At 45.3% G+C, this 19,034-nt stretch overlaps 2 protein-coding genes across 3 annotated transcripts; both read left to right on the plus strand.

The window, feature by feature from the left end:
* Positions 1-697: 697 nt before the first annotated feature.
* On the plus strand, positions 698-1,998 carry LOC6631636 (uncharacterized). The gene is made up of 2 exons (XM_002055103.4): positions 698-896; positions 962-1,998. Exons 1-2 carry the CDS (start codon positions 810-812, stop codon positions 1,175-1,177), a joined length of 303 nt encoding a protein of 100 aa, XP_002055139.1. The 5' UTR covers positions 698-809; the 3' UTR covers positions 1,178-1,998.
* Positions 1,999-11,585: 9,587 nt separating this feature from the next.
* Positions 11,586-13,589, plus strand: LOC6631635 (protein phosphatase PTC7 homolog). 2 transcript variants are annotated; one of them, XM_015171003.3, is made up of 2 exons: positions 11,586-11,700; positions 11,803-13,589. In XM_015171003.3, exon 2 carries the CDS (start codon positions 11,832-11,834, stop codon positions 12,831-12,833), a length of 1,002 nt encoding a protein of 333 aa, XP_015026489.1. In that variant the 5' UTR covers positions 11,586-11,700; positions 11,803-11,831; the 3' UTR covers positions 12,834-13,589. The 2 variants fall into 2 exon arrangements, with proteins under 2 accessions (XP_015026489.1, XP_002055138.1); XM_002055102.4 differs by having other exon boundaries at positions 11,595-11,700; positions 11,783-13,589.
* Positions 13,590-19,034: the final 5,445 nt, after the last annotated feature.

Below are 19,034 nucleotides of genomic sequence, written 5' to 3' on the forward strand. Positions count from 1 at the left end.
GTTCGAGTGGGCCTTCACGTTCCCATATCCGTTTCCATTACCATTCCCCTTTCCAGTGCCAGTGCCAATTCCAGTTCCGGTTCAATGTTCCATCTACAGCAATTCGCAATGGGCATGAGTAAACACAAACCTAACGCGACACTTTGCGTTCTGGTTAATAATTTTCACATGCATTAATGAAAATTAAAACGAAAATCAAGAGCTTAACCAGTCAGAACAGTTAGCTCCCGCTACAGTACACTAAGCTCTGGCTATTTTGCAAATAAACAGTAACCAAATAAAACCTAAATCCAAAAAAACAATTAACAGTACTAACAACAACAGCAAAAGCAATTTTCATCATTAAGTCGAGCGATGTGTGACTCAACTGTGGATTCGTCTGACGATTGGCGGGGTTGCCGGGTGGCTGGCGGTTGGGGCCTATTAAAATATGCCCACATTGGCAAAAGTTAAGTTCGACCAGCGGCAGGGCGGGCGTTGGAAGGGGTTGGCAAATGACGCGCTTAACTATAAATAGACCAAATGCTAGGGTCAGCTCAAGCTTTTCGGTATGCGGCACACGTGTAGACAAACGCCAGGTGCGAGCGAGGCTTAGGAGGGGCTATGAGTGCCCGTGAGGTGTATGTATGAGAATCCATGTGTGTGTGTGTGTACTACAATTGGGGGCCGACAGTTGGACGCGCAACGAGTTGCGACCAGTCGCATTTTGTTGGTCAACGTAAAATGTTGTGAGCCAATTTTTTTTAGCGCGTTTCTGTTGTTGTTTATTGCGCATTGTTGTAGTTGCTGCTGCTGTGGTTGTTGTGTTTATGGCCCCCCAATGCACATGGTTGAGCACGCGGCTGGCAGCGCTGCTGCTCACACTGCTATTGCTGGCACTCTTTGCTAGCCGCCAGGTAAGTCAACTGATGTCAGGAGCTGACCAATAGCTTCTATAACCAAATCCAATCCGATTCTCTAGACGCATGCCTTGGAGTTCATGGATGTGGATGAGTCAGCCATGTCGAGCCATGACGATGACAATGGAGATGAAAGCTCCGCAGAGCTGCCGCAAAACCTGCTCAGCTACTCAAAGGATACCATCGCCAACTTTAATCCACGCAAAACGGATGCTCATTTTCGCACCCTGTGGGAACGCGTGCCACAACAAAAGCAGGAGGTAATCAAGCGCAAGTAGTTACTACAAATGCATATAAAGAGCATTAGGAATAAAGATATAATCACAACAATGTACTCATCATATCTAATCTAAGACCTCTTTTAAGTGATATCCGCATATTATTGAGCTTACCAAAAAAAATACAAAAAAATGAGAACAAACAATATATACTCGCATTAACCATATTTTAACATACTTTTTAAATACATATATTATATTATTAACAACGCAATTAGTTGATCATTCAGCAAATTTGTTCTATGGAGGTCATAGGCCACTGTTAGTTATAATATTAATGATGTTAGTTATATATGTCACGCTCTTATGAAAAAAAATCGTCTAAGTCTATATAGAAAGATCGCACATAAAGTTCATGAGCTGGTTCGAAAATGGTTGAAGATAAATTATACGAAGGAATTACATTGAGGAAATTCACATTTTGAACACAACTCTTTTAGTCAAAGCATCAGGAATCTGTAGTACTTTGTAGCATGCGTACATATGTATATACATACATATGAATAAGGCTGCAACACTTTGTTGTTATGCCAACAGAATGCAAACATAAGCAGCGCGCCTAACGCTAAGTGCCCTCTGCGCATATTCAAGTGCAGACGAAATATGATCCGCACTTGATAACAACGACCGCCCAAATAGCTAAGTCAGCGTTCTCACGCTTGACCGTCGTTGTGTATACATATGTGCGCGCATGACTCTCTCTGACTCTCTTGCTGTATATAATAAGCCAAAAAACCATGTATGTAAAACGGCTGCTCACTGCTTCACGGTGGACAGCTCGAACTCGAAAAGAAAACATTAAATAAAGAACCATCAAGAAAGACGGACGTCTTTTAATCTTGGAACCATTACAACTTACTTGAGCTCTTGAGAATCGCTGAGTAGAGCGAATTACCGTATATTTAATATATCAAATAGTTTAAAGCAAATAACGTATACGGAATGTTTTAATTTTATGTTTAGGTTCAAGTAGACCACAAATCTTGGATGCGAAAAAGAAAAGAATAGGAAAAGTTCGCCAAAGGCAATCAATACAATCGCTTAAGACATATATCGTTTTACAGTACTGCACGCAATGAGGCAATTTTCCTTACTGAGCACTAGACCCTGGAGTCAAGCTTATGGGTTAAATGTGACTGCCCGCTGCTCAGCTACGATTGCGTAGTATGAAAAGGTCGCACTCCATAAAGAAACCACAACAACAACTGGCAAGTGGCGCTCAGATTGGTTAGGCCAAGACGTATGGGTCACTTTTAGTCCAACCCACGCCCAAGTAGTTCTTGAAAAAGTAAAACACAAAACAATAAAAAAAAAGAAGAAAAAAATGCCACCCTAACGCTGGGTAAAACTTTTTTATTTGCATTTTGTTTTAAGCAGCAGCTACAAGAATTCAGCAAGAGAAAAAACTGAGACCAATGGTGTTTATTCCCATTTCTTTCCTCATTTTGTGTGTGTTTTTTTTTTTTTTATTTTAGTGGTTTGTTTCTTCTTTGTTTTGTGGAAAAATGCACAAGTTTTATTCTTCTATAAAAGTTTTTGTGGCGAAAACTTTGCACTTGTCTTGTAGCCGCCGAAAGGGTTTTACAATGATGCGCTGCAAGCAACCCTTCCGACCCATCCCCATCCATCAACCAGGCCCATGCAACGCTTAAGTAGGCGTGCTCAGGCACTTTATATATTTCGGAGGCTATGTGCAAGAGAAGGCACTAGTTATTGGTCTAGTTTGTGGGTTAAGCAAAGTTTTAGGCGCGAGGCACGCACCTTAAAACGAGCCCGAAACCCTCAATCCCGACGCTCGAGTGTGACACAGAGCAAGTTACTTAGTTAAGCCCTGAGACGATGTCGGTCATTATGCGACCCCAAATAGCTGCTATGCATTATCATTATCATTAAAATAAATTATTAGAGAAAGTCCGGCATCGGGCGTGGCAACTACGTAGAACTAAACGCATCTTGCACGTTTTCTCTGCGCAAATTTTTTACACGATTTTTACAACTTTTTTCGGCGCTTTCAGCTAAGTACACAAAAGCTTTTGCTGGACAGTACTTGAGTTCGGTTGGTGTGGGTGTGGGTGGAGGGGGGGAGCGAGGGTGTTTTTTTGGCCGTCACAGATAAAAAGTCAAGTTTTGGGGCGCTGCGAGTTAGACGCAACATTTAGTTAGGGACGCAAAAAGGTTTGCAAGAAATAACTTTGCATACTTTTAGGCAGCGCATGTTAAATACTAAATGCAAGTCCCCAACAACAAAGGAAGACAGTGTGTGCAGAAGTGGAGGTGGATTTTTGGGTAAGGGAACTTCACTTGCATGCGGAGCACCACGTAATTTCTCAAGCTGCCGTAGCCTGACCACGTAAAGCATAAAATATTTGCCAGTGACTCCAGCGGCAACCAAGGCTGCTGTCCGGCCAAGTAAGAGTGAGAGAGACAGAGAGCGAGAGAGCGAGAGAGAGAGAAAGAGTGGGAGTGAAAGAGAGAGAGAGAGAGGGCCTTAAGAAAAGTATGTCTAAGAAGTTGCCAAACAAGTTGCAGCCGCAGCCTGTGCGACGCAGCTCATTTGAATACATGGCAACAACTTTGACCACGCATTAGTTACACAACAACATAAAAGCACAACACGTGGCGTTGGTGCGGGGGCAGTGGTACATTGAGGGAGGCCAGCTCAAGTCCAAGTCAAGTCAAGTCAACTCAAGTCCTCTTGTCGCTGCCAGCCGAATGACCTGCCACATCTTTCGTGCTGGTCGGCACATGCAATTTGTAAACCAAAGCGCATAATTTACAATGAACATTTCGGTCGGTCTAACGGTCTAACGGTGCTTAAAGCTGACCGCGCCACAGACTTGGACCTGGACTTCGACTTCATCTTGGACTCCATCTTGGACTTCATCTTGGTCATGGTTTCGTTCCCAGACTATGACTACGGCCATGAAGTACTGGCCACGACACTGATGTGGTGTCGCTCGGCCAGCTCTCACATAGATCACAGACACGCCTTTGGCTGACATTATATAGCAAATGTTAAATTAAATGAAATTAAAGTACAGGAAAAGCTTATTTTGATATTATATAAGGTATTTAAATTAAATGAAATTAAAGTAATTTGATATTATTTAAGGTATTTACTTGCTAACAAGCTAGGCTTGTCATCTACACAGATGGAAGAAGGAAGGAAGGCAACATGTTAACATCAATAGACTAATGCAATATTCATCAATGCGTAACTTTCTAATTCCAAGAAATTAAAATGCTAATTATTACAACAACAAAAATTCAGCTTATTTGTAAATTTCAGTCAAGTTTCGTTCATAGTTTCAAGACTGGCTTATAGTTTCCTGTTCCTTACTATAAAATTATTATTTGTCAAAATACTCGATACTTATCTTCTTCTGAACGCGGATTTTAGGAAATTGGAACAATCGATACGTTCGAGAACGCCATCAATTCGTATATCCTGGAATAGCAATGTTAATCGCTCAGGTGAGGTTGAGTACAATATTTCAACGAAAATATTCATATTCAATAACTAGTTTTATAAAATCCATCAGTAGTACATCCAAATCGCAGATATTGCCTTCTTCTCCAACAGCAATCATTATAGGGACCTTATGTCGTATGTTCAATGCGTGTGACTGAAGAGCCCCTCGGAGTAAAATGTGGAACGCAATGAGCCACCAGTTACAGCTAAGGCGAGAGCCACTAGATGCAGTCAGGTGGGCCGTGGTTTTAAGGAGGAGGGACGGATGAGGCGAGTCACAGCGCAAATTTCGAGGGTTTGGCAAAATAACTTGTAGCAAATTAAGTTTGTTAGTAATTAGAACACCACTAAGGACACCTGAGCGTCCTTCTGCCTGTCCCGGCATATTTATATGGCAGCCGAGAACTGCAGGCAGCACACACAACACAACAATTAAATCCAAGCTCGTCGCCTGCTGCTGTTCTTCTACAGCTCTTTGCTGTGTGCCCAGCTTCGTGGTGTCCTTTTTTATACCCTGAGCCCATTGAAAATTAGTGTTAAAAGGGTATAATGTTTTGTACATATAGATGTTACAAGCGGAAGGCTCTATCTATTCATGGTCCGCATCGGTAGCCGACACGATCTAGCCATGTCTGTGTTTCCATCCATCGATCTCGGAAACTATAAGATCCAAAAACTCGTAATTTTTTAATTCAGACCCTCAATGGAACGCGCAGTTTTACTTTATTTCGATCCATGAATCGATAAAAATTAATATTGATAGTTACCAAATTCGACAGAAGCAGAAGCTTATATCTTTGCCTTTGGTTGTCTAGACTTTTTTGTATATGTGGGAATAAAGGCTTGCCCAAGTGTTCAGAACCCAGTTCTGCACTGAGTTGAGGGTATCTACTAGACGGGCACGCCAGGCTAGAGCCTTATTACGTGATTTTTATTATTGCTGCTGTTCTTGTTTTGGTGTTTTTTGTTTAGGTATCTTCACAACCTGAAAAGTAACAAAAGTTTCAAGTCGCCTTGTCGAAAATTCCTCAAGCTGAAAGTTGGCAACTTTGATGCCCAAGCTTCCAGCGTACGACTACCGGCTCCTGACGCCTAGCTGCCTTCTTCCAGCTACCATCTACCAGCTGGCGGCTGCACTCCACAAGGTATGCAACCGTGTTGCTGGCATGCGTCAGTGGGAGAAACAGTTGGGTGGATAACTATCGCCAAGTGCATGCCTGGGCAGCGGCCAGTTGCCAGTTGCCAGTTTCGACTGCCCTCCTTGGCCACTTGAACAATTTGGCCAAGTGGGAAAAGTTTCTTGCCTAAGCAGTTGACCTGAGCTCACACACAGCACTGACTAAAACAGTAAGTACTCTACGAGCATAGTAGAGTCACCGTGTTGGATTTTGTCATCCATTCATGTCCCACTCTCCAACTGCGGCTTCAACTCTTAATCTTAGCCTAAGGGAACGGACAGCAAGCTCAGAAAGAAGTATAAATAGCTAGCATACGAGCTCCTTTCAAAGTTTCAGCATATTAATGGTAATGTGATTGATATAATGTCACTTTTAAAAATGAAGGCTCACATTCCCCGATTCATGCGTTTTTGTTTTTGACAGCCTGATGGACATCTTTCGAAAAATCATTTTTAAGCTTAAGGCGAGTAGAAAGATCTCTTATACTCTATAATATTTCAAAACTAAACTGTATATGTTGTAGTTCGATCAGCTCTAGATTAAAATTAAAATGCAAAGTTTAAATAATTACATGTTTTTAAAAATCACACCAGTATAAGATTCTCATAAATTAAATTATGTTTAACATAAGTATTTTTTTAACTTTCCGCAAGCTAACCTAAATTGGGAGAGCTCGAAGTTCAACATTAAGGAAGCTAGACTAGCATTTGACAAAATTATCTGAAATGAATTTGATGCTTTATCAACTCAAAGTGTGTGAACTTTAAGTTCAGATCTTAAAGTTTTGCAAACAACTAAACTATTGCCTGTAAACTTGGCCCTTAAGTTTGAAGCACTTTCACTGTATTAACACCAAATTAATTTTGTCTTAAAATTCTGGCAAACACACACACACACTCTCATACAGACATATACATGGCTGTGTACGTTTGTGAGGACACAACGATTGAATTTTAAACAAGAAGGACAAATGCCGGCAATCAAGTGAAGTCATGTTAAAAGAGCAGCAAAATGAAGTCCCTGGCAGAGCAGGGCGCAGAGTGCAGGGCATTGTAACAATAATCAATATGCAGCAGTCAATAAAGGCGAGCAAAGGAGCGCATAGTCCTTGCCAAGGAGCAACAATTACAGGCGTAGGATAAGGAGTGTCGAGTGGTCGGTGGGGGTGGGGGCGTGGCCCATAGTTTTGCTGTGCGTCGGTTAAATGATGTGTAATCGTCTTATGTGCACTTGAATGCCTTTTGGCTTCTAATATGGGCAGCGAGGCGACAGACAACACTGGCGACAAGGACCTGCCAGAATGGACGAGGACACAAGCGACGAGGCGATGCGAGGGTGCAGGCAAGGGCACGACAAGTGGCCAGCCGGACCCGGCTGAAGCGGCCCAAGTAACCAATTCGCACACAAAAGAAAACTTTGCCATAGGCTGACCTCAAAATGCACAACGAACGAGCGCTGAATGGCAAGGACCTGTGGACCTAAGGACCTACGCCCAGGTCCTGGCAAACTTTAATTTACAATCAATTCAGGCGTGAATAATAAACCACAAGAAACCAAACAGAGCCCCGGCAATGGCCAAAGACAACGCACAAGTGAAAGTGTTGCCAACTAGCTGCAGTTTAAACTGTTCCACCGTGTGTGTGTGTGCACGTATGTGTATATGTTCTAAAATTTAGTTACAACACAACACCAGAAGTTTAGCAAGTTTTCAAACAAACAAAGGACCAGGCCCGTTGCCACTGAATGCCTGAACTCAAACCCAAGCCCAAACCCAAACCGAAGCCCAAGCCCAAGCCCTAACCGAAACCCCAACTCGAATCCTTGGCCAAGGCGAACCGCAACACTTCCGCCAGTGCTCAACGTTTCAACTTGAACGTCAAGTGTCTTGTCCGGTTTGGTCCCTGGCGACGTCTACGACGACGACGACGACGACGAATACGTCTGCGTTTGCCTCTCTGGGCCGGGCTATCAATATTGTTTTCCTATTAAATTGATCATTGGTCAGCAACAATTGTGGCCAAAAATGCGCACAAGTGGACGTCGAGTGGTCCCCCTATTCCGAACCGCCCCTCCCCTTCCAGAGCGTCTTTTGTTAGCAGCTTGTGCGGCCTTTGTCTGACCGTTGAGTGGCAGCCCAAGGGAGCTGCCACCACGTCCGACTGGCCACTTCTGTACATTAATTGTACGATTCTAATGAAATTAATTGAAATGCTTGGCTGAATGTTCTGAATGTCTCGTTGTGCTTGTGAATGTCGGCAATGCCAAAGAGTGTGCATTTGCTGCATTGCCTCGGCTCGTTTGGAGCTACAGCTATTTGTGGCATTTGCCACAATAACCGTCAATCAAATATTCAAATCTTAAACGAGTTGAGGTAACCATCGGCATTGCCATATTTCAACTACCTTCAGCTCTATGATACAATAATCGAGGTCGGTGCGAAAATCGAAACTTTTTCGATGATTTTTTTAAATATCTCGGGTAATAGCTCCGCGTGGAGATATGACGTTCCAAAACGACATAACTCCAAGCGGAGATATGACGTTCCAAAACGACATAACTCCAAGCGGAAATATGACGTTCCAAAACGACATAGTTCCGCGCGGAGATATGACGTTCCAAAACGACATAGCTCCGCGCGGAGATATGACGTTCCAAAACGACATAGCTCCGCGCGGAAATATGACGTTCCAAAACGACATAACTCCACGCGAAGATATGACGTTCCAAAACGACATAGCTCCGCGCGGAGATATGACGTTCCAAAACGACATAACTCCAAGCGGAGATATGACGTTCCAAAACGACATAACTCCAAGCGGAAATATGACGTTCCAAAACGACATAGTTCCGCGCGGAGATATGACGTTCCAAAACGACATAATTCCGCGCGGAGATATGACGTTCCAAAACGACATAACTCCGCGCGGAGATATGACGTTCCAAAACGACATAGCTCCGCGCGGAGATATGACGTTCCAAAACGACATAACTCCGCGCGGAGATATGACGTTCCAAAACGACATAGCTCCACGCGAAGATATGACGTTCCAAAACGACATAGCTCCGCGCGGAGATAAGACGTTCCAAAACGACATAACTCCGCGCGGAGATATGACGTTCCAAAACGACATAATTCCGCGCGGAGATATGACGTTCCGAAACGACATAACTCCTTCCAAATCATCACGTTTTTTTTCAAAATAGAGGTCGGTGCGAAAACTGAAACTATTTCGATGAAATTACCCTGAACCCATTAAAAATGGGTATAAGGGTATATTTATATTGTATATGTGCGAAATCCAAATATATGTAACAGGCAGAAGGAAGCATCTCCGACCCCATAAGGTACATATATTCTTGATCAGCATCAATAGCAGAGTCCATCTAGCCATGTCCGTCTGTCTGTCCGTCCGTCCGTACGTCAGTCCGTCCGTCCATCCGTCCGCCCGTCCGTCCGACTGTCCGTATGTATGAACGCAAAGATCTCAAAACATATAAGAGCTAGAGACTTGAAATTTTAGATGTAGGTGCTCCTAGTGCCTGCGCGGATCGAGTTTATTCGATACTCGATAACTTACTCCGTTTCCAAGCAATCGATAAAAATCGATATCGATACCCGTGATTTGGCAATTTTGGTAAATAATAAGAGCTAGAGTCACCAAACTTGACATATAGCTTCTAAAATAGAATATATATATGCATTTGATGTTGGAAGAAGAGGGTTCAGGGTATCCCCTAGTCGGGAGCTCCCGACTAGAACATCTTACTTGTTTTTTTTTTCTCTCTCTCTCTCTCTCTCTCTCTCTCTCTATCTATATCTCTTTCTTTCTCTCCCGCTTTTTCTGTTTCGCTCAGTCTCTCTTTAACATGAAAATAAAATCGTTTATTATCAGCAGATAGGAACCCCTCCTGAATTCCTATATGTTTATATTGATACTACATGCACCATACAATGCATAACACAGCCCCAGCACCCCCGCAGTCGGTTCCTTGTCCGCCCATCCCGTTCATAACGCTCCCCACTACCTCATCATTCTTATAAGCCGTCCAAGTGGCAGCCAAATTCAACTCAATTATGCACAATTACAGACACAAACAGACCAAGTGGCCATGGAGGTGAGGCAGGCATGTATGCATCAACCACCGCCTCTTTCCACACTCTTCGACGCCTATTTAATAGCCAAACGACGACCTTAATAGGAGCCTGAGGCAACTTAACTGCGCGCAGCAATGACAGCGGCAGCAGCAGCCGTTGGCACTGCTACTCATGCGGCTCCTCCTGCAATCCATTTTTTATTTTTGGTATTTTTTGTAGCGGGTTGTGGTATGGTGAGGGTGGTCGTGGAAGAGAGGATGGGATGACACCAGCAAACAAATGCAGTTGCATTCGGCCATGGCCATGCAGTGCGGCACTTGGTTGGCGCTTAAATTGCATGCATAGCTCATTGCTTGCCACTCGACGTGGGGCTCAAGTGCAGCTGAAAAATGCAGTGGGCTAGGGATGGGTAGACGGGAGGGGGGTATGGGTGCAGGGGTGTGCCTGACTGTTGGCGACTGCTGTCAAAATGCCATTGAATTGCTTAAATACTTTGGTAATGCGGCAGTGGAGTCGTCGGCTTAATGGCTGGCAGCCAGCTACCATATTTGGTTGCCATGTGGCATGTGCCCCAAAATGAGGCAACATATGCCAATGGCAGGCCATGAATAAAACGGCCTGTGTGACTGCACGAATGAATGAATGAATGAGCGATATGAAGTGCAATCAATGCAAAAATGTTTTCAAGTACAGAGCCAGGCAGCCGGACAGCTAGACAAACCTGCAGCAGATGCAGTTGCAGCTGCACAGACCCAGAGCCTAACTAGAGATAGCTCTAAATTCCGGGAGTGTGTGTGTGCATGTGTCTCTATGTGTGTGTGTGTATTGACGCACGTCGGTGTGAAAGGATTATTCACACACTATTGATTTCAAATTGAGTTGACTTCAAATCCGTCTGAATTGACAGGCAGTCAGCTGAGGCAGGCAACACATGGCAACGGCTTCAAGCGTTCGTTGCCTTCATGTGTGTTTGTGAAACCGGAAGTTGACTAATGAATTTAATTTGCAGTGGGTGTTGAAGCAAATAGAGCGACAAACAGATATACACATACCAGCTTGCCAGCCGCCCAGCCAGCCAGCCAGCCAGAGGAGTCTCAGCTAGAGATGGAACTGGTAAACGGAGCTCGAAGCCAGAGTCGGGGAAACTGACTGATTGACTGCCAGATTTGAGTGGTTGTCTGTGCTGTGCTGTAAGTAGGCAACTGTTTTTGTTTGGCCAACACACTGAGTGTGTGTGCGTGTGTGTGTGTGGGTGCGGCAGGCACATGGCCAAAATGCAATAACAATATGCCACATTCTATGGGATGTTTTCCCTCATTAAATCGATTAAATCGCATTTTGCCTTCAGATTTGGGCCATGCATATTTTAAAGTGTAATTGACTTAGCACATAAATAAACTCGATAATTGTTCAGGGTATTTATATTAGGATAAGATATATATCAACTACCGTAAAATATATACATGGAGTCCGTCTTTTTTAAGCAAGCTAGTGACAGCCCCCTTGGGTGGCCGACAGTACTCCTTGCTAATCGCCAAGGCGAGAGGTCAGCTTTAAAAATCCTTCTGCTTATGCGGGTCTCTGCGGTTACCCAAAGATCCTGTGAGTTCAGTAGGCGGTGACTCTATGCACTGCTAAATGTCAATGTAGACCATGCGATTTGTTTAGTTTTACTTCGGCTTTCGTTAGTTACACATACAACAAATATTGGAAATCCTTTTTAATTTTTTTTCTTTTCGTGTGTCTGGTTTTCGTATTTATGTGTCTCTTCTCCTAGGTAAATATTTTTTCGCAACAAGATATATATACGCACACACATATATACGCCTCCATTGTTTCGTTGATCGTCGAATTGTGAGAAACATGAATGAATATTTAGATAATGCCAGACGCAACATTCAACGGACGATGAACAGCAGTTACCACTCCCTATCGGAGGTGGCCTCAATGGCCAGTTCCCTGGCCGCGAGTACCGGGAGCCAGCTATACAGCAGCCTGATGAGCCTGAAGGCACAGGTAATACCGTCCGCCAATGAGCCAATATCGCCGGTGCCATCCGCATCAGAATTGGGCACGTCGACAATACCCTCGAGCTCACAGCAGATACGACTGATTAGTGTGGTATGTGGCTTTCCCAAGGACATCGGCATGTATCCAGACTACGCGCGAGGGCAGTTTGGCGAGGACGCTTGGTTTAGGACCTCCACATCCAAGGCGGACGCGTTGGGCGTGGCCGATGGCGTCGGCGGCTGGCGGGTCTACGGCATCGATCCGGGCCAGTTCAGCCGTTTCCTGATGCGCTCCTGTGAGCGTCTGGCCCACAGCGCTGACTTTGAGTCGACCAGACCCGAACAGCTACTTGCACGCGCCTACTGCAATCTACTGGAGCAGAAGAAACCGATCCTGGGCAGCTGCACCGCCTGTGTGCTTACCCTGCACCGCGACAGTGGCATACTCTATGCGGCAAACATTGGGGACAGCGGCCTTCTGGTCATACGGAATGGTGCCATTGTCTGCCGCTCCTTGGAACAGCAGCATCATTTCAATACGCCATACCAGCTGGCGGTGCCGCCTCCCGGACAAGGCCTCAATGTACTGACCGATGGGCCAGAGTGTGCCGCACTGCTGGAGTTTGATATGCAAATTGGGGATATACTCATATTGGCCACCGATGGCGTCTACGACAATGTGTCGGAGGACCTGCTGCTGCAAGTGCTCACCCATGCCTCCGGTGTCACAGATCCCGTCAAGCTACAGATGTTTGCCAATTCGGTGGCTCTGATGGCCCGTTCGCTCAGCTTCAATCCCAACCACGAGTCGCCCTTTACCCAGAATGCCAGACGCCACAACATCGATGCGCCTGGCGGCAAGCCCGATGACATCACCGTCGTTCTGGCGAGCGTTGTTTAAAATAGATGCCCACGATGATTATGAATATACAGTCAGTACAGTTATTCACACAAGACCCCATAACAAACCCACCTGCGCAATCACTGGCAGCTGTGCACAGCTCTCCAGGGTTCCAGTTCAGTTGTGGGCAATTGCCAGTGAATGCTGCCGGGCGAGCCGAATTGGCAACTCAAGCAGTCCTGGGCCACACGGATCAGGAGACGGCATCATTATATATATATATGTATATATATATATATGACAGCCTAATCCGAATGGGAATAATTAATATATACATATATATATATATATATATATACACATATATATTTTAAAATATATATATGCATATATGTTTATATAGAGTGGGGTATAGATAGGAATCCAGCTGCTTATCGCTGCTGAAGCATTGCCCTAAGAATACGTGGACAACATTCTGAGTATTTATATTATTCATAGCCCATAGACCTTTACTTATCTCAATCAACGCATCTCTCCCCCCAACCCCAACACACTTTCAGAAACTTCTAATTGCAAAATTAAGTCGAGTGTTTTATTAATTTCTGGCATAAAGATATTAAAATGTTCTATTGTGCTAGACAATATGAGTATTTTTTTTTTTTATGTTTCGACTTGTTGCTATTTGCACTACTTGATCTACTTTTTGGGATATGACACACTTAAACTTTTATAAATTGTAAGTTACATGTGAATGTTATGGCTGTATCATTTATTACCTATAACAAATAGAAAAAAAAATAAAAACATTTCAACTGATTTTTCCTGTGTCAGCTATGTGATTCACTAGATAGACCAGGCCAATTTAATATGTAAATGGCTTAGGATAGGATTAGGATTGAAGAAATATCTTCGAGAACTGAACCAAAGCTATGAAGGAATGATTCAATATTTTTACATATTTCAAGAACAATATGAGCCTCTTTATTTAAGTAGTTCGGCTCGGAATACATCCAAAATAAACAGCGTTTATTTACAGAAAATTGACATTAAATCTTTTCCGGTAGGCCATCTTTTGCGCGTATGGCTATAAAAAAGTATCCTGGCTTTAGACTACGCCGTGTTTGTTTTGTTTTGGACTCTCTCTGCCTGCATGTCAGATAACATTCCGCATACCTAGACGAATTCAGGTTGTTGTTGCTGTTGTTGTTGTCAGCTTAATTGAAAAATGTTGCCTGCTGCTTGTCAACATTTTGATTTCCAATATGTTGTCTGCCACATGTATCCAGGGGCTGGCCGCATTATAAATGGGGCGCGCCCAGTGCAAAATTTGGCTTAAAATTTCACACGTTTGCCCGCGACATGTGTCGCTCTGGTCAGAGCTGGAGCTGGCCTATGGCTCGGTTTAACCACTTCCGCAGGGCAGAGCACAACAGCGGTCAAATGCAGAGTTTCCCCGCCGTCGTACTGACCCCCCCCCCCCCCCCCCTCGCACTTGCCACCCAATGACATTTACCGTTAGCATATCAATAACACACGCTGCGGCGCAGACCGGACTCATAAAATATGGCAACGGCAGTGGCAACATTCGCCCGTCAACTTGCATGGGGCATGTGAAACGTGACGCCTGATGCCAGGCAGCGACGCCTTGCTGCCACACACACACACACACATACACACACACACTTATGTACCCCTCCCTTGACCATCATCTACCACTGCTTCCGCTCAGCCTCTAGGTGAGCTCTGTGTTGCCCGCGACCCGTTTGATTTTGCATTTCATGCAAATTTTTGGTGGCTGCCCTCGACGATGACAAGGCGCACTCTCTGGCGGGAAGTCGGGGGTGTTGGGGCGAGCAACGCGGGCGCGCAACTCTGTCGCATCATCGGAAATGAATCATTTGCTTCGTTTGTCGGCATCCGCTTGGCGCTTATTTCCGTTGCGTTGCTCGTTTTTGGCCTAAACCAGCGCCAGCCAACCGGCCAAACAGCCAACCGGCAAACCATCCAACCAGCCAGCTGGCCGGAGAGAACGGCCTGACATGTGTGCGCGGCACGCTTCCGTGACAGAACATGGATCCACGGATGGGGGCCCACACAGGTAGCATTTTTCCATGCGTTTCCTTTGACACCTGTCCTAGTGTGAAGCGCTCGAACCCGGTCCGTGTATAACACGTCGCGATGGCTGCTCAAAGAGTGAGAGAATCAGTGCTCGTAATCACCGTGAGATGTGATAGATGTGATATGTTATCGATAATCACAAAAGTATATCGATTGCTAAGACAGTGCTGGATAGCAATTTATAATTCAAAGAAATCAACAATATAATATTGGTAGCGTATTCAGTGATGGAAAACAAGGTGGGAAATTGAAAGCCAACAAAGTCTGTAATATCGATAGGCACAATGGTATATCGATGGTAGATTCCGTGCTGGAAAACACTTACCGATATCGATCGATAATTTCTAACCAATTATTTTTCGACAAGTGCAGTCTTCTGGAATGAACTATAGCATACTTTGAGGTTGACACTTTGTTGTTGATTTTTTGTCTTGAAAAATTCAACTGGAAGCAGTGGCCCGCATATTAGTGACCTTTGCTTATCCATCCATTTAAGCTTCTTTCCGCTGCTGTTGCTGCTGCCAGCCCATCCAGCGCTCATCCTTTTTATCTATCCGACCGTCCGTTCAGCCATGCGTTTGTCCACACTCATTTGAGTCCCGCATAAATCAATTGCACTTGTCATCAACTCAATTAATTTTTGGCAAACAAAGTGCAGTAAATCAATTGCTTTGGCAGCTCGGCTCGTTGACCATGCGCCAGGCGCCAGGCAGAGGGCACGGGTTACAGAAGGGGATCAAACGGGGTTTGGGGGGGTCAGGAAAAACGTTGGCCAGAATGCCCTTTGCTGTGATGTTGCTGTTGCGCTCCCATTTTTGCTGGATATATATATTTTTTTGTTTTTTTTTTTTTCTTTTTCGACGTTTGTCATTGGCATTTTTTGTCACTCGGCGCAGTTTTTCCGCTTTTATTTGTGCGTTGCATTCAGGTCCTGTCCGTATCGGACTGTTGTCCGGAGGCGGGGCGCGACTCTGGCGACTGTCGACTGTCCATTTTATGAGCCGCCGCCCCATACATGTTGACACTGTATCAAATGGGGTTAAAAAGTGATTAAAGTAGGTTTGGCAAATGTCAACAATGTTTATACCGTGGCCATTGCCCGGCCTGCGTTCGACTGCGGGTCCTGGGGTGGGATGAGTCTGTTGGCGGAGGCGGGTGCGGGGGCGAGTAACTGTCGTGCGAGTGCTCTTGACGTTTTGGTATGCAGACCAGCCGGTTCGCCTGGTTCGCCTGGTTCGCCTGTTGACCCTGCCCCACAACAGCCACACCTTCATTCATTGGTAGCAATGTCGTTCGTTTGGCTGCTCGATTCGATTTGCAATTTTTTATATCATATCGTCGCGCCCTGCGTTCCACCCATTTTGGCTATTGATACACGCAAACAGCGAGCACATCCAGCCAACACTTCCATCTATCGTCCTGTCACGTCGCGCCTATAGACAGCGTTAAATTATGCAACTTTTTCGTTATTTTGCTATGCGAAAATTGAATTTATGCACTTGCGCTCCTGGCCGAAATGTTTCTCACATCTGTCTGCCTACACGGAGTGGGTCCTGCAGGATCTGCAGCTGACACATCCAGTATTGGCTGATTGTTTCACGTGCACCCAAACACTGCCTAGCTGCCAATTGCATCTACCTAAATTTGAGTAAACGGAAATGTTCTTTGGAATTGCGTTCGGACTCAGACTTTGTACACTCATTTGCTAAAACTGCACCGATTTTTATATGGTCTGCCATTTTGATTAGAGCATGTCCTTAAAATGAATTTAGCTATTCGACATTTGTTTGGAATCTAGAATCGTGTCCGGGCAGCTCTCCATGTCTTCTACGCAGCCTTTGTCTTCGACTCCGATTTCAACATGGAGACACACTATGCATACGGGCTTTTTGGTCGTATGTCATGCTTGGTCAGGCGATTTATTTTCAACGAAATACTCTTAAAATTGTTGCGTAAGTTGCAAATGCAACTGCAGCGGGAGGGCACTCATGAAACAAGCAGACAGCAACGTAAACAAGCCCAAGGCATGTGTGGGCTCAGAGATTGCGTGGCGGGGAAGAGTGTTGTTTTGGGTGTATATCTATATATAAATTACGCACCCACATATATAAATTACCTTTTGATAAATCTCAGTCGTTGGCTGTTCTCTCGGTATCTCTCTCTCTCTCTCTCTCTCTCACACACACACTTTCAAACTGTAAGCCAAGCAGTCAAAATGCACAAACATATAGAAAAATGTGCAGTCATGGAATAGAAAGGAATGGAAGGGAATGGAACGGAAGAGGGTGGCAACACTATGAGCTGTTTGTATAACTGTGCTGTGCACACACTGTCGCACTTGAGAAATCTTTTCGAACGTAAATCAATCCGTGCAGCTACATCATCGTCCGACTAAAACTACAACTGCGACGTCGCCGTTGCCGTTGGCTGCGACGCTTTTCCGGCAGAGAGAGCCTGGGCGAAAGCTGCACCAATTGCTTTTCTTGATTGTTTTGTGTGCAACTGCTGCTGCTGGTGCTGCTGCTGTGCCCGGCGCCGAGCCTAGCCACATATCGAAATGTAAATTCAAGTTACAGTTGGAATACTCGTAAGCCACCTTGCCCAGTCCAAGCTCACTAGACCCCAAAGTCGCCCACTCGTAGAGAGCTATGACAAAAACGAAGCTCCACAAAAGCGATAACGACACTCATCATCAACCAAAGTCGGATTTGCTAGCTGCCTGACCCAAACTAGCTCTTAGCTTCCCTCTCTCTCTGTCTCTCTTTCCAACTCGCCCGCTCTCTCCCTCTCTCAGTCTTTCTCTGTCTTCCGTATGCATTTCAAAAACGCAATTTTTGGTCCTTGGCCAGAAGTTGCCATTGCAATGCGTTGAACAATTTCGTTTACTTTGACCCCGGACTCCAGAGTGAAAAGATGACCAAGAGTTTGCCACGTTTTGAGCCGTCCTGCCTCCTGCCCCCTTTTCCGCCCAATCCTCCGCCGCTGCTGTGTATTTTCCGTTTTCGTTTACGCATCGTTTGAAATTTCTATGAATTGTAGATGCAATCGGGCCAGCCCGTGGTCCGGCTAAGACTCATGTGTTACTGTTGCAGTTACACTCGGTACATTTTTAGGAGAGTGTGTCTGTGTGTGCCCCCCTATGACACCTAACCCGGAGCCAACAGAGCCCATAGCCCCGAGGAGTCAGTGGAGTGCATTTCACTTGCAGCGCCCACAGTCTGCGGCAGTGCATTTGGTGAGCTCTAGACGAAGGCAAACTTGACGATTCTGTTGCGGCCAGCGACAACGACAACAACAACAACAACAACAACAACAACAACAAATTGAAAACGCTACCCAACCAGCACAAGGAGCACTTCAAATCCCAGAACAGAACAGAGAGAAAAAAAAAAGAGTGCAGTTGGCCCGTTGCGTAAGGATTACAATGAGAGAGTGAATGCAGCTGCCGAGCCGGGGCCAATCTTTCATGACGAAACAAATATCCTCATAATTCAACAGGAAAATTGCCGGGACAGACCAGAGGACGACGGCAAGCTCCTCCATAGGCCGGCCTCCGCCGGAGGCACCAACTCCTGCGGATGCAGGAGCCTGTTTTTGCCTTCTGCTGCCGGCGACGTCGTTTGTTACGCCTCTGCCCATGTGTGCATGTGTGTATGCGTACGTGTGTGTGTTCCTGTGCGGCTTTTGCTTTTGTTGGTTTTCGGTGATTTGCTTTGTCAGTGACAAAAATAATAACAGCCAGCCGCAGGCATTGGGCCCAAGTCATGTGCCTCAGCACTGCCCCGGCTCCATATGTCAAGCGCCTGCCTCAGCCATTGTCTAGGTACGAACAGGGTAACTCACGCCCATTACCAGCTATTGCCTACCCCCTCCCCCTTCTCCATGTGTGCGTGGCCTGTTGGCCATTTTTAATTACCACAATTTGAATTGCTTAAATAACTATTTGGATAACAATCAGTTGTATGCCTCGTGCAACATCAAAGCCAAGCAAAGGCCTGACCAGGCCCCGCTGCCAGTCGCAGTGCCAGTGACAGGGCGTGGCTCGCAGTGCCTCTGACATGGCCTTAAGTCATCTAGCCCGTTCTGAGGATTAACCGAGTCTTCTCAGCCATGCGACTTATTTCTATTTGACTAATGAACTTG

This window comes from Drosophila virilis, chromosome X, assembly GCF_030788295.1.
Source record: "Drosophila virilis strain 15010-1051.87 chromosome X, Dvir_AGI_RSII-ME, whole genome shotgun sequence".
Classification (NCBI taxonomy): domain Eukaryota; kingdom Metazoa; phylum Arthropoda; class Insecta; order Diptera; family Drosophilidae; genus Drosophila; species Drosophila virilis.

Bases quoted from the DNA above. Each gene is read 5' to 3' on its own strand.
- LOC6631636 (XM_002055103.4), top strand. From the start codon at position 810: ATGGCCCCCCAATGCACATGGTTGAGCACGCGGCTGGCAGCGCTGCTG. The intron at 897-961 runs GTAAGTCAACTG...CCGATTCTCTAG, and splicing joins CACTCTTTGCTAGCCGCCAG to ACGCATGCCTTGGAGTTCAT.
- LOC6631635 (XM_002055102.4), top strand. From the start codon at position 11,787: ATGAATGAATATTTAGATAATGCCAGACGCAACATTCAACGGACGATG.